This window comes from Prunus dulcis, chromosome 7 (assembly GCF_902201215.1).
Source record: "Prunus dulcis chromosome 7, ALMONDv2, whole genome shotgun sequence".
NCBI lineage: Eukaryota > Viridiplantae > Streptophyta > Magnoliopsida > Rosales > Rosaceae > Prunus > Prunus dulcis.
This window is the reverse complement of record NC_047656.1, coordinates 4386024-4401600: the sequence shown is the minus strand read 5'-3', so window position 1 is coordinate 4401600 and position 15577 is coordinate 4386024. Positions and strand designations below refer to the sequence as shown.

Sequence of the window (15577 nt, the reverse complement as noted above, 5' to 3'; positions counted from 1 at the left end):
TTTAATTAATAATTTATTATGGGAAAAGACAAGTTTGCCCTTGAAATATTTTATTAAGGAAAAGTTAACTTTTTGACCGAAAAGGAATTTGACAATTCCACTTACGCCGTTGCGTAGAGCACGGTGAAATGAGTTCATAGACACGTAGTGAGGTCGAATCGGAGTTGTAACGAGAGAGTTATGGTCAAAAGAAACTCAGTGGCAAAATCGTAAATTTTTCGAAGTTGGTTTTTAGAAAAACCAGATTTTTCTTTTCTCTCTCTCTCTCTCTCTCTCTCTCTCCCGTGCGCGACTCCTCCCCTCCCTTCCATACAGCAGCGACGGTTTTACCGTCACCACCACTTGCTCCGGCCACCGTTTGGGGTGGTACCGGTCCCAAAAGGACCTCCAGCTCCTCCTCCTTCCATCCCGCTCCATCCCCGACACCGGCAGCTGCCACGGTCGCCGGAATTTGCAAAAATCTGGTGGTTTTTCCCGAAAATTCAAACCTTTCGTTCTCCCTCAATTCTTCTCCAAATTTGTCGAGTAAGGCACCCGAGGCCAGGCAGACCCGCAGGAGGGACTTTCAGGAGGTCTAGCTAGCTAAGACCAGGAGTGAGTGGACTTTTCTTTTATAAATGAATTTATGCAAATAAATTTCATTATTTGATCTTGAATAAGTTTTATTGATTGTGGTTTTCCTAGTATATTTTGTTGAGGCTAAATATCTCTATTTATACATTGCCTAGTTAAAATGCTAAAATGAGATGGAAAGTAGAGATTGAGATTTATATCAGATAAAATGGCAGCAGAGTTCCAGCTTGAATAAAAATGCAGTTATTTATCAGAATTTTCAGAAATTATATTTTCTCAGAAATTTTATATTTTCTTAAACCACCGTGGGTACCCAGTTACAGAAACAGGTTGCTTTCAGTATATGTTGCCTTCGGATATGACGATGTCCACGGGCATCCAGTTTACCTTCAGTTTTGTCAGTGCACTTGACATTTGCCTCACGAGTTTCGGGGACGCCCGGACCGTGAGAGCCAGAATTGCGGATCAGGCTAACTACGGTCCCCTGAATCCTGCCAGGTTGCGGCTCGGGTTGACTTTGTGTCACTGAGACCTGTCAGGGAAATTGACGGATATCAGGAATTGACGGAATAAAAGGGGTACACCTCAGTGGTAGTTTTAAATTGATTACAGTACTTTTATGCAAGTTTTATGGATCTTAAATATGATTTGCATATACGTATATAAATATGTGAATGCATTGATTTTAGTATAATTCAAATGCAGATTAAATATTCAGTTTTACATAACTGTTTTTACAGTGGGGGTTAGTACATTCTTATGCTATTTTCTGAACCTTTATTTTTGTCCACTCACATTTTTGAATGTTTTGCGCCCCCAGGCTGTAGACGTGCCCAGAAAATCCACCACCGGACCATTTTTCCGTCTTCCACGCCTTTCCCTCGTTAGAGAAGCTTTGTTTTGTAAAAGGATGGATTTTTCTGTAAATTTTTAGTAATTGCTCTGATAATTGCCCTAGATTGAGAACTAGACTGTGAATTGTATATTTAAGTATACTGGCAGTTGGTGGTGTAAATCTACCTGCTTGTTTTGACAGGTGTAAATTTGGGATTGAACAAATTATAGGGGAGACTCTACCGAATTTTCGGTAGGAGTCAAGGCTAAATTGAAATTAAGTTTGTAACTAGAAGGGCAAATAGGTATTTTGTGCCCGACATTCGCCAAGTGTCGGACACGCACAGGGTCCGACTCGAATTCCAAAGCGGAATTTGGATCGGGTCCTGTCACTATCACCTATCCAAGTCAATATTTTCTATTTTGATTCTACTGTTGTATTAATTTGATTTGATTATTTTATAGAATATATTTTCGTGTTGTTTTATTATGATTGTTATCCAACATATATTGTCATGTGAACTACTAATTTTCTATATGAAAGCTAAGTTTTTTTTTTTCGAGTACAAGCAATCGGGGGAGGGAGGTTAACACAAATATTCATTAGGTGCATTTTACATTTGAATTGAAGTTTTCTTTATAATTAAAAAAAGACGGAAGAAAATGTTGAGATGTGAATTAACAAGTACATGTAGGATTAGATTTCTTGCAACATTGTAATAATTATAAGGGTGGTTGTTGTTAAGGTAGACTATGAGCAGGGACGGAGCCAATATGGGACTAGTGTGGTCCCAGCCGCCCACACCATTTTTACCTCTTTTATTTGTATATTATATATCATATATAATATTATAATATATTAGATTAGTTTTAGGATATTAACCCTAAACTAAATTAATATATTAGGTTCTTTTTATTTACAAATAAACCATAAAATTTCTTGATCTCCCTTCTACTCATCTCCCTTAAATTGTTTAGGTTAGTTTATGATATTTGCAATATAACCCTAAAGTTTTAACCTTGAATCACTTGAATCCGATATCTCAATTAAAGTATTGAAATTTAAGTACTTTCTTTAAGCACCATGTTCATTGATTTTGTTAGTCTCAATTAGATGTCTTAATTAATTTAACGTGATGTCAATTATCAAGACAAATGTTGTACTCTTTTCCTTTTACTAAGATTTTATCCCACTCGGTTTTCTTAATAGAGATTTTAGGGGTAACTATCATTGATATGTGGACATCCTTTCAATAATTATGTGATTGTCTACTTGAAGAAGAAAAAAAAAACTTTTATACAACGAGGATAACACTGTTTTACTATCTTTGAAAATAGCAAAAAGTTCTATCCCCATTACATGATAGTTAATATTTTATGACTTAAGTTCTTTAACGATGCAAAACATAGAAAATAGAAAGCATCCTCCAAGTAACCCTAATCTAATATTATATAAAGATGAGATGACAAAGAAAATAACACTCCGAATTCTCTCTATTTTTAGCGTCTAATGTTATCTATATTGTTATAATTATACATCAACTTTTTAGAAATAGGAATATTTTTAACTTTCATCATAACATGAAAGACATCAATCCGTCAAAAGGGACTTATTAGTCATGAGAACCACGGCTTGACTAACACTCTCTCAACATGTCCCAAATCTCCATGCAAGAGCCCACTGTCATGTGCATGCCATTTGGCTCATCCAATATTAATAATGATATTTTGTGATTGTTTCATATATATACACATATATTTGGGGTTTTTCTTTTATGGTTACATCAAAATGTTATTTTTGTGCGAATGTCAGTATAATAAGGTAGAAAAATAAAATAGAGTAATAAAAAACACACAACGTCAGCACGATATATATATTCCTGAAGAAATTTTTTTTCTTGTTATTCGGTTTGGTCTAAATACTATCTGAAATGTTAGGCTACCCAAATTTTTTTGGTCCAACAAGAAACTTTACCAGACGCATACATGCTCTCTTTTTCCGAACTTTACCAGACGCATACATGCTCTTTTTTTTCCGTCAGAAACAGACAGACATGCTCACTTCCATGCGATGGCATTCTCGTAAATAATTCACACAACAAAGGTTTCTCTGCTAAGGCCACCCCCGTCAACTAACCAGTAAGTAACCATGCCCCGCCAAACACTTCCCCAGCGAGAAACTGTCTCCCCACGCGCACATCTGCACATGCTACATTTGAGAACAAGTAAGTGCACTGTTCAACCTGCGTGGCCAAGACAATTGCCTTGTATGTCTCGGGTTCCATCGTCATGACGTCATGTATGACAGTGTGTGAGAAACACCCTCTCCTCCCTTCCTAACTTGACAAAAGCAGAAAAACCAATGTGGCCAACCATTATCTGGGGGGCTGGGACCCAACTCAGTGGGTGGGGCCAGCGCGTGACTGAAAGCAGGTCGGGATTTTCACTTTTTACTGTTTCACAAGCACTCTTTTCACAGAGTTACAATGATGAGGTAAAAGAAAAATAAATACATTCAAGAGACACAGGAGTCAGTAGCAGAAGGCTTTTCTTTTGCCTTTTCAAAAAGCAAAGCAAAGCCAGCAAACCCACTTCTTAGATTCTTCTTCTTCGTCTACTTGCTGTTCTTCTTGTTTCGCTGTTGTTTTACTTTCTTTCTTTTCTCTCTCCCTCTTTGTGTCTCCCTCCCACACATATTTCAGAACACACAGGAAGAAGAAGAAGAATCTCTTAACGCCCACCAGCATTTAGCATATTTCTCTCTTCTGGTTGGACTTTTGTGTTATGTTCTGTAAGTATAATTACTCATTTTGGGCTGCATTTATATCTTCTTATTTTCTTTTGTTTATCTGGGTTTCCCCCATTTGTTTCATACCATCAAGTTTAAAGCTTTAGGTGGTATCATGGTGGCTTTTATCTTAAGCTGTGTTAGAGTTGCATGAGTTTGATTTTGCCTGTAATTTGGAGTTCTGGGGTGGCTCTTATTTTTGTATATGTGAGCTTTATATTACAAATTAGCATAATTTTTGTGATTGCTTAGTTTGTTCATAAATTTTTTGTTGTTTGATGAAGAATCTGTTTTGTGGAGAAACTTTATAATGTGGGTTGGAGCATTTGGAGTGTAATTTGGAATTTGGTAGTTGGTGGTTTAATTTAGAAGTAAGAACAAATTTAATGATTTTATTTTTCTATTTATCTTTTATTTTTTTATTTTTCTCTTAATTTTTTTTTATTTTTGATTTACTTCAAGTTAGTGTGTAAGTAAGAGTATTCGCATCTGAGATTGATGTACTTTTAAAAAGAATGAATTTCATGTTTTCATTTTTGTTTTTATCTTTCTCAGCTTGGAATGATTTTCATGTCTGTATTAGAGTTTTCCTTCTAAAATTGAAGGAAAAAAAAAAAATATTTACATTTTTGTAATCATCTGCCGTTACATAGATTCTGGGAATAAATGGGATGTGAAGCATATTTGCGTCTTCTACTTTTGGAGATTAACTTCTATGAAGGTTCTTATTAAGAAGATTTGATATTTGTTAGTTTTTATAGAGGTTTCATGCTTTGATTGGTTTTTTCTGTTTGCTTCAACAGAGACTACAATCGGAACCAATGACGAAGATAAGTCCTGAATTTGAGGATCAGATCCCAACTGAGGGAGTTCTATCAGTGTCAGCTGATGTGAGTTTCATATCTGATGGTTTTCCCAAGTATAAATTAGGACCTAATAATCAGATACTGGAAGAGCCGAAGGAGAATAATGATGGTCCGACCTTAAAAGAAGTAGTTGAACGGGAAACCACCCATTTGTCAGAACAGCATAAACGTCTCTCAGTTCGTGACCTTGCCAGTAAATTTGACAAGAACTTGGCTGCTGCTGCTAAATTGACTGAAGAGGTTTCCAACTTTTTCATTTATTTTTGTACTCAATTTGACCTTCAACATGGCCCTGTCCAACAACCTTGAAATAGTTATACATCGAATTAAATCTTTGACATTCAGCTCTATGTGGGGCCTTCATATTCTGATGCAGGGACCATTAATCATCCGTTTAGTTATCTTATTACCACTTTTTTTCTGGGAAGAGTATATGACAAATGAATGTTACTTTTCCGGTTTGGATTCAGGCAAAACTTAGAGAAGTGGCTTCTTTGGAAGGACATGTTCTTTTGAAGAAGCTTAGAGATGCATTGGAACATTTGAGAGGGCGCTTAGCCGGGCGAAATAAAGAGGATGTGGAGAAAGCTATATCTATGGTTAGTTTTCCATGATTATCTTCTACTTAGTTTGAACTTTCTTTTGAATTGCCTACCTCAAACAAGTAATCTGCCCCTAGTGGGTGGTGGATATGTATAATGTATCATCACTTCTAGGAAAATATTTTATTTATTGAACGAAAAATAGTCTGTTTATATCTATCAATAATTCATGATTGAGCATGCATGGTAAAGTTATTTGGCTTTGGAAATGGAGCGACTACATTTCAGGGCTTTGCATAAATTTTTTAATGCCTGACACTATATGCAATTATTGGTGGTTCATTTCCCTTTGTTATGCTGTTTCTTTTTCATTATATTATTAAGTTGTAGGAATCAGTTTGTGTATGCAAATCCAATTGGATCCTTTCATGCAGGTGGAAGCTTTAGCAGTTAAGTTGACTCAAAAGGAAGGAGAACTGATTCAGGAGAAGTTTGAAGTGAAAAAGCTGGCCAGCTTTCTCAAACAGGTTCTTATTCCTTTTTATATTTCCATGTAGAATTTCAAGGAAATACTTTATATAAAGATTCTTTTACATCTTAGAATTTGACAATCAGGCATTCAGATGCAACTTTGTTTCATTTGTGAAGAACTCGGGTGCAAATTGAATGAAGGGCCAATGCACCATCTAAGTTGAATTTTAGAACTACCAATGTGCATCTGGTTAAGATAAGCCATTGATTGTTTTCTAAAGGACCAACCATAATTTCTAATCCAATATGAGTTCAAAAGAATACAAAAAAACCTATGCATGTTGAGTTAGGTAGGATATGGCAGTTGATATCCGCTTAATATCAACAACAATTCATAGATCCACAAGAATCATATGACCTTGCTGTCGATTAAAGCCCCATACAGAACCACAGCGGCTAAACTTCGATTGTCATTTTCGCACAGGGGCCCATAAACCTCAGGACTTTCCCTGCACGAATGCACACACAGACACACATAGGGTACTCCTTTTCATGGATTTTATTTTATGGCGTCCACAAAATGATTTCCAGTAAGCATTTTTTTTTTCTGAAAGGAAAAGAACAAGATAATCAGATTCACTAACCATTCACCTTCAGCAAGTTGCTGTAATTTATGGTCAGGGAGAAGTTTCTTGCCATGCACCTGTTAATTTGTCATCGTTCATGCACAAAATTGTTTCTTATTTTCTATGCATTTTGTATGTGCAGGCATCTGAAGATGCTAAAAAGTTGGTTAACCAGGAGAAATCTTTTGCTTGTGCTGAAATTGAAAGTGCGAGGGCAGTAGTACAGAGAATTGGAGAGGCTCTTGATGAGCAAGACACAACATCCGAAGCTTCTAAAAAACAGGTTTCTATGAGCTCCTTCTCATGCTCGTTTATGATAATCCAATTACATTTTAAATGTTGGCCAAGGTTTGCACGGATAGCAGGCTTAATAGGAACATAAGGAGATTGTGAACTTGGATTAGTCCCTTTCTTTGTTTGAGAGGACTGTAACACACACACACACACACACACACACACACACACGCACACACAAGTAAAGAGTGTCAATTTGATTATTGACCGCACATCCCAACGTACCCATGCTATGTGGGACTTTGTTAACACTCACCCTCAACGTTAGGGTTGGAGACTTGGTTGGCCCCTTCCATGCAGGGTAGGAGAACGAACCCAACCCATCCTTGAGGTACACCTGCTTGCAGGAGTGGAGCTAGGATTTGAAGTGTGAGGGGGCCAAAAAATAAAATGAAGAAGATGAAAATAAATAAATAAATATATCACATTAAGAATAAAGTATATTCTGGCACAATTTAAAAATCAATTTGTAATATTTCAACTGGAAAATCGGATTAAAACTTGTATTAGAATATATTCATTTCAGTAGCTTTTTCATGTTTTTGTGGTCAAATATTTTAACCTATTAATTGGCTAGTTACTGGTTTTTAGGAAAACCTTTTGGGGTACTATAATCACTAACACTTGGCCACTGAATTATCCATCTATAGCCTAGCTAAAGTCACCGTGAATGAACAATTTTAAAACCAAAATTTTTGATCTTTCAGAAGAATGAATGATAAAAGTGTTTGGTCTTTTGACAGGGAAGAGTTTATTTTCTCTGATATTTATGGCAGGATATAAGTATAGTCTTCATCTCTTGCAGTGAGTCAGAAAATTTGTCTTCAACTTCTGCACTCTTCATATAGTTCCCCATGTGATGCATTCTTTCAGTATTCTATTGCTTATATTATCAGAAGATTTCTCATAGTGAATGGAATATGGAGAATTGCATTCAAGATCAGTAATAATTAAATTATTTACCTTTTAAATTGTGCATGGAAGGACAAGGAACTTATGATTTTGCTGTTGTTCTCTAATGCTAGGATGTGGAGGAACTAGTTGAGGTGGTTCAGGAAGCTAGGAGAATTAAATTGATGCATCAGCCAAGCAAGGTTTTGTGTTATGTTCTCAACTTTGTTTTTTTATTAATAGGTTACGCTTTCAATTTATATGTCAATTCATTTTGGCTCGCTACATGACTTTGTAAAGCAAGAACAAATTTTAAAATCAAGCAAGGAAAACAAAACAGAATATATTAACCAGAATGAAACCTGCAAACATTTTAAGTTGAAAACTTTCATACGGAATCTTTTCTCTTAAAATATCGTGGAAAGTTTTACAATTTAGTAAAGAAAGACAACTTAGAGAAGCTTAAGGGATGGAACTTGGAGCCTACCTTTCATTTGTCAGATATAGTACGGGAGTCTGGAAAATTATGCCATGTTTGATGTCTAAGATGTTTCTCTCTGTTAAGACACATCTTGTTTATTTTTAGTTTTCTGTATGTTTGGAGTATAAGGTATGATAAACTCATCCAATGAAAATTTCTTCAAGGCTTCTGCTCGAATTACTGTTCATCATGAAATCATGCTACAACTTTCCCATATTAGCATTTGGCACATTTGATCATTTAATTTCAATTGTTTTTCTAATGTTGTATTCCATTATTGGACTTTTAATTCATTTCGTAACTCATACTTGGATGAGTTTGCTCTTTTAACTCTCTTTTTTATTGCTTAATTAAAATAGGTGATATTATTCTTGTCATACCAGCAGACTTTTTGGGTTACACTTCTTGGATTGATATTTTATCTTGACTCATAGAATTAACTTTCAGGTAATGGACATGGAACATGAGCTTCGTGCATTACGAACTCAGATACGAGAGAAATGCATATTTTCAGTGAAGCTTCAGAAAGAGGTCTGTGAAGTGTATTCAAAGATACTTATCTTTTCCTGAAGTTAAATTGAAATGAATTTTAGTTCTGTTAATGTACTGTACTCAGATAAATGCTCTCTTGTTGGCATGGCATGTTTATTTACTTCTTGTTTTCAGATAAATTCCTAAAAAATCTGATTTAATGAAACTTGAATGATCATAGACTTTTTAATTCTCTGGCCTTTTTTTTCCCTCAATTTATTTTCTTTATGTGTACTTTTTTGTAGCTATGCCATTTTCATTTAGTCAATCTTTCTATTGTTTATGCAATTTCCAAAAAATTTAGAATGTATAATTCCTTGCCCTACCTTGTTTCCTTATTATTACCAGCTGGCAATGAGCAAGTGGGCAGAGGAAAACAAATCCTGTTTATATCTTATAGATGGTTCAGAAACTCTAGGTGCATATCTACGAATCCAACCTCGCTCAGAAAATGCCCCGCAACTTTCAAAATGTGCAATTCAATGGTATCGTGTTTCATCGGATGGCAGCAGGAATGAAGCTATTTCAGGTATTCATTCAGTCAATGTTATCAAAGAGTAGCTCCTCAGACTGTTCAAGCTGGAGGATCTTGTTTTATGCAGTCAAATGATATACCTGTTTTGTTTTTGTACATGGTTTGCCCATTTCCATGTAGCTTACACCTTTGGGCTACAATGGTAATCGAACATGTTTGTCTATCAGAGCTTTGGTTATGAGAGGTCCTGGGTTTGAAATCTCTCATCCCCGTTAGCCAGTTATCTGTAATCGGTTAAGGATAAGGTTGCACATATATGTTTCTCTGTTTTTATCTCCAGATGAGGCTGCACATACAGAATGATTTGATAAAATATTGTAACTTCCTTCACAGATGTTTTCGTATTGTAACTCCCTTCCCAGATTTAAACTATTATAAGCTATAGGAACTTCATTCCCAGATGTTCTGCCCATGGTTAACAGGTTTATATGAATTTAGGTGCTCACAAACTACATCCAGTAACAAAAACATAAATCCTTTTCTAGTTCAATGCTGACTCTTAGGATTTGATCAAGTTTTTTTACATGAATCCTATTTTATCGTTTATTGACTAAATTGGCTTCCAGATCATCAATTAGTCCTCCAAATCATTCATGGTTTTTTTATGTTACATCTGTCTAATATCGCTCGATTTTCCACCTCATCAGGTGCCAACAAATCAATTTATGCTCCAGAACCCTTTGATGTTGGCCGAATCCTACAAGCAGACATTATTTCCAATGACCAAAGAGTCACAGTGACGACCGCTTGTCCAATTGATCCTGGTTGGTATTTCTCCAAAATGCTCAATATGAATTTTTTTCCTAAGATATTACTTTCAAAAGTGAAACTTATTTTTTCCTCATGTAATCCAAAGTAAATTTCCAGATTTAAGCTCCTCCTTAGAGTATATTATCCATTGTACATATTAAATTGGTCTTAGAGGAGAGCAAACAAAATTTTGATTAAGTTACTTTTAACAGCTGCAGGACTTGGAAGCTATGTAGATACACTTTTGAGAAAATCTAACACTGAATTTAATGTAAGATCCTACTTATCTCTTGTTACTTCCATATTTATCTGCTCGATGATTCGTATTGTGTTGCAATAAATTGCTTCATGCTCATCCACGTCAAAGTAAACAAAAATGTCTTAATTATGTTCTCATATGCCTAAAAATTCTTATGGACCAAATTGTGCCAGGGTAAGGTAAAGTTCTGATCTCTACGTGGTGTATCTAATGTTTCCATTGATGCAGACACATGGTTTAATCTACATAGATACTGACCTTTCATGGTCTTTAGAATTCTAGTTATCAATTCATGAGATTCCCTCAGTTTCTCAGGTAATATTACCCCTTAGAACCAGGGCTGGAGACACACAGGTTATCCTCTCTGCAAAGTGTAGGAGACCGGAACCCAACGCATCCCTTCAGTAAACTGACTTCTATACCACGATAAACTCATAGGTAGAAGTAGAACTCTCCCTTTAAAACTGGATTACAAGGAAGGTTGCCCATGCTTTTATACACATTGCATCCCAAAGGTACCCAAGCGATGTGGTACTATGCTAATAAGCAGAACTTCTTAGGCCTCATGAGGACAAGAGATGTGTCCTTGGTATCCAGCATGACAAAAGGCTTTCACTACTTTGAGCTTGAATCTGCAAGGAAGTTTGAATTGACTTGTTGGATGTGTTTTGGTCATTTAGAATATTACATTATGTTCCTAATCCAAACTGCCAATCTTTGCTATCACACAACGCGCTAAAATTATCAGAGACTTGTTGCTGGTGCAAATTTAGTGGGATCTTTCCCTCATTTTGGAGATTCATCACGTTATGACTATAATACTACAGTCCGTATGTTTTTTCAAGAAAAACAAGATAATGCCATAATCAGGCTGCATGGACTTTTGAATCTATGGCTTGCGTATGGCTCATCATGATTTCTTATCATGTGTTGATTTGAAAAGAAAGAAAGAAAAGATACATACAGTATTTTCACTGAATGCTTGTCTGCAGAAATAGACAATTTTGCTCTCAGCTAGTTCTGTTTTGGATGTTTTGTAGGTGGTTATTTCGAAAGTGAATGGACAAGATCATCCATCACATTCTGTTCATGCATTTCATGTTGGCAAGATGAGGATGAAGCTTAGTAGAGGATGGATTACAAAGTCTAGAGAAATATATTCCTCTTCAATGCAGGTAAGGTCATTCTCACTTGAATCTATGCTCTAATTAAAACATAAATTGATGAAGGAAAACTCATTCGCACATCTCGGTAACAAATTCATCTTCATATACTGAAAAATGCAACTTCTTTTCATTTAACATGAAGAAAAAAAGTAGAACAAGCCCTAGTTAAAGATGAAAGCATCCTCTTATTTCAAGTCATGGACCTAGGATTGGTGAGAGCAATATATACTTCACTGTCCGTGTTGGAATAAACTTATGTTTTATTGCTGATTTGTCGCATTTTAATTCCCAAAATAGGCTTTTGTTTCGAGGCTGTAATTATGCCATAAGGGATTCCTTTCTTGATTTTTTCCCATTCTAGTATCAATTTTTGGGTTGGAATTCTAGTGTCCTTACTTGTATAATGCCCTCCTGATAATGAATAACACATGTGAATATCTCCACAGAATGCTTCCTCATAATGCATCATTTGGGGTTGTATATACAAACCAAAATTTTGATTGCCTTATGCTTTTATGTCCCTCTGACCAATAAAGCATTTACCTACCTTCCAAAATTATAAGAAATTTTCTTTCCTTTAGACCTAAGTACCTCCCCTATTCTTTTGAAAGACGTTTCTATCATTGCGTCTTGCATGCTTTAATTGCTCTTACGTCCCAGACAAGCTACTTTAACACTTTAATAATCTTTCTGTGTGTATAGCTATGCGGCGTTAGAGGTGATATTACTAATGCGGCAAAGGCAATGTTTTGGCAAGCAAGGAAGGGTCTCTCATTTGTATTGACATTTGAAACAGAGAGAGAAAGAAATGCAGCCATTATACTTGCCAGGAAATATGCTCTTGATTGCAATGTACGTCGCTTCTTAGTTTTTTGGCATTCAGTCGTACTGTGGCTTTTTTTAATTTGGTATGAACCAGGAAATATATCCATAGGAAGTTTAATTAGTGTTGCCTTTCTAATGAAGTTTTGCAATTTCAATAATATTTTCTGGCTTACTGTTTTCATCTTTTGTTTATTTTATATTTCTCTAGTTTTTATTTATTTATTTTCTACTTCATAAGATGTTATTTATTTATTTTCTACTTAATATGATGTTTGGAGTGGAAATTATTTAAATGGCAGGTTATGCTTGCGGGGCCAGATGATAGAGTATAGAAGGAGTGCTGACGGAGTTTATGCAAATGTGAGTACAATCAGGTGTTGTAGTGTGAGTAATATGTATGTGTGTGTATTTGTCATGATAGAGGAAAATGTGTGTTATAGTAATTGGGGTTCTTCTACTAATTTGGTTGCATCATTTTAGGCAGTGTTTTTGTTTGCCTAATCATTTGTTGTACAAGTTTTCAGTTCATAATTAATTGGTTCTTTTGTGGCTGATTCGCTTGCCAAAGCATTTCTTTGCACTGATTTTGGTAGTACTCTTGAACCAGTGGATGTGATGGATACCCATAACTATGATTACATTTCGAAAATCTGCTTAACTTGAAGACAGAATAAATTCAAAGAATTTTAGTTTTGTACAATTTTGTTCTTTTTCTTTTTTCTTTTATTTTTTGATAGGTGATACGGAAATAAATAAATATACATGTAACATGATTGAATTGGTAACACCACATGTGACGCTTTCACCTTAGAATTTCTCGTAGGTATATTGTATTTGAACATAGTAATTCTTTGGTGTGACACTCATATCACCACATAGCATGATTACTCCAACAATTGCCCCTTATATTATCTCATAAAAATGAAATTGCTATTATAACCTTGCACTATTCTAACCTTGTTTTATGTGGGGTATCCAGCAAACGCCAAATATGTTCACCAAATAACGTGGCACTCTTTGAGTTATTTAAATTTAAGTTTTTTTAATAAAAAAAAATCTGAACAATTTTAATTTGCGGAAGTCGGGAATTTGAGTTATTACACTACAATTGGTCTAATTCACATTTGCAAATTTAGGTTCACTTTAAACTTTGACATGTTTACTAACATGGGCCGATGAAAATCTAGTGACGTATGATTTTTATTCCAAGGGGTAAACGTGCAGAAGTTTCCAAATTTTTTAGATGAAAAATTAAAGGTACTACTTTCATAATTCATGATAAAAAAAACTAACATTATACACTACAATTGTTCACTTCCACTCTTTTACACGAAGTTATTCCTCTTGTGAATTAATTGATTGTACATTAAATAAATTCCATTATTCACCATATTCAAATACAAAGGTTTTTGTGAAGAATTTCACCTCCCATCTTTAATATATATAAGGTGGAACCATGAATTTTTTAATGGGTAGACTAGCTAAAGTTATTAGCTTAATTAATAATTTTGTTTTTCGTGTGCCCGTTTGGCGTTGCTTATTTGGGGTGATAATTGATTTTTTTAAAATTTTGGAAAGCCCAGTCCGTTTGGTAAACTATGAGAAAATCACTTATTGTTAAAAATTGCTGTGAGAGAAAGCTATAAGGGAAAACAGCTAATGATGTGCTTTTATTTTCTGATTATGCTGGAATCAGTTTCCAAGAGGTGCTGAGTTTAATGATTATATGGGAATCATTTTCTAATTATGCGGGAATTAGTACCAACTACATTTTTAACAAAATGTTTACCAAACGCCAAACTGCTTTATCTTACAGTTGATTTCTCTCACAGCAAATCCGGCAGTGATTATTTTCACAGCACAGTAATGCCAAACTGGCTGTGCCCGTTTGACATTACTTATTTGGGGTGATAAGTGATTTTTTTAAAATTTTGGGAAGCCCAACCCGTTTGGTAAACCGTGAGAAAATCATTTATTGTTAAAAATTACTGTGAGAGAAAGCTATAAGGGAAAGCAGCTAATGAGGTGCTTTCATTTTCTGATTATGCAGGAATCAATTTCGAAGAGGCACTGGGTTTAATGATTATGCGGCAATCATTTTCTGATTATGCGAAAATCAATACCAACAACACTTTTAACAAAAAGTTTACCAAACGCCAAACTATTTTCTTTTATAGTAAATCTGACAGCGATTATTTTCACAACACAACAATGCCAAACTGGCCCTAAGTAATTTTGCTTGTTTGAATACATACCAGTTGGTTTTGTTTTCACCTGTGTGGTCGATAACTTTTTAAGATTCCTTACAGGCTTTGCTTGATGCATGAAAAGTAAAATCCTAAGTCTAGGAAAAGAAAAATGCGAGATGAAAAATTGGTTTGTCTGTCTGATGTTGTGTCTCTTCTTCTGCCTTCGTTTGGTGAGGTTTATATAGGGCATCCATCAGCCCATGGGCTGGCCATTGAATGGCCAAATGTCAACTCTTTTAAAACTCTTTCCTTTTGAAGCCCCTTGAATTCGTGGGATCACATCGGTGGAAATATTCTGATTGCTTGATTCTCTCATGTTTTGGAGTATGCTGAACTATCATCAATCTCCTTGATTTGTTTCCTTGTGAGGCCTCCATCACATGCACATTGACCTTCAGAAATCTTGGGCGTGAATCCGTGGCTTAGGCCTTGACCTCCGAGATTTCATCTTGACATCTGGTGGAACCTTGTGCCCCCTTGAGTTTTTAGAATTCTAGAGTTGGCTTACCATCCGTCGACCATCTGCCAAGATTGGTGGTATGGGAACTCCAAATATTTGGATGTTGGGCTTGGCCCTACGTTGGACTATATTTGAGTTCTCAAATATTCGAATATTGGGAATCGGAGGACATATCTCCACCGGCGGAAATCCTCTCGCCGAACTTCAACTCCCTGGCCCGAATTTGCTTGCCCAAGTGTTGAGAGGAGGGCGCCAAGGTGCAAAAGGAGAAAATTCGCCCGGCCCAGCTTTTTGTAAGAGAAGTGGCCGACTAAGGTATTTAAGGAGTGCCCAGCCTAACTTTTTGAGAATGAAGCATTCGGCCACTTTTGTAAGGATATGCCCGACCACTTTTGTAAAGGGAAGTGCTCGACCATATTTTTGAGAAGGCACCATG

At 35.7% G+C, this 15577-nt stretch overlaps 1 protein-coding gene across 1 annotated transcript; it reads left to right on the top strand.

Annotated features, from left to right (window-relative positions):
* Positions 1 to 3944: 3944 nt before the first annotated feature.
* Positions 3945 to 12999, top strand: LOC117634595 (stomatal closure-related actin-binding protein 3-like). Its single transcript, XM_034368758.1, has 13 exons — positions 3945 to 4198; positions 4999 to 5301; positions 5532 to 5660; positions 6038 to 6130; positions 6843 to 6983; positions 8020 to 8088; positions 8814 to 8897; positions 9246 to 9426; positions 10080 to 10196; positions 10395 to 10453; positions 11482 to 11616; positions 12310 to 12459; positions 12732 to 12999. The coding sequence occupies exons 2-13, from the start codon at positions 5017 to 5019 to the stop codon at positions 12762 to 12764; spliced, it is 1476 nt and encodes a 491-aa protein (XP_034224649.1). The 5' UTR covers positions 3945 to 4198; positions 4999 to 5016; the 3' UTR covers positions 12765 to 12999.
* Positions 13000 to 15577: the final 2578 nt, after the last annotated feature.

Excerpts from the sequence above, each read along its gene's own strand:
- LOC117634595 (XM_034368758.1), top strand. The coding sequence starts at position 5,017 with ATGACGAAGATAAGTCCTGAATTTGAGGATCAGATCCCAACTGAGGGA. Across the intron at positions 5,302-5,531 it reads CTGCTAAATTGACTGAAGAG|GCAAAACTTAGAGAAGTGGC; the intron begins GTTTCCAACTTT and ends GTTTGGATTCAG. Across the intron at positions 10,197-10,394 it reads CGCTTGTCCAATTGATCCTG|CTGCAGGACTTGGAAGCTAT; the intron begins GTTGGTATTTCT and ends TACTTTTAACAG.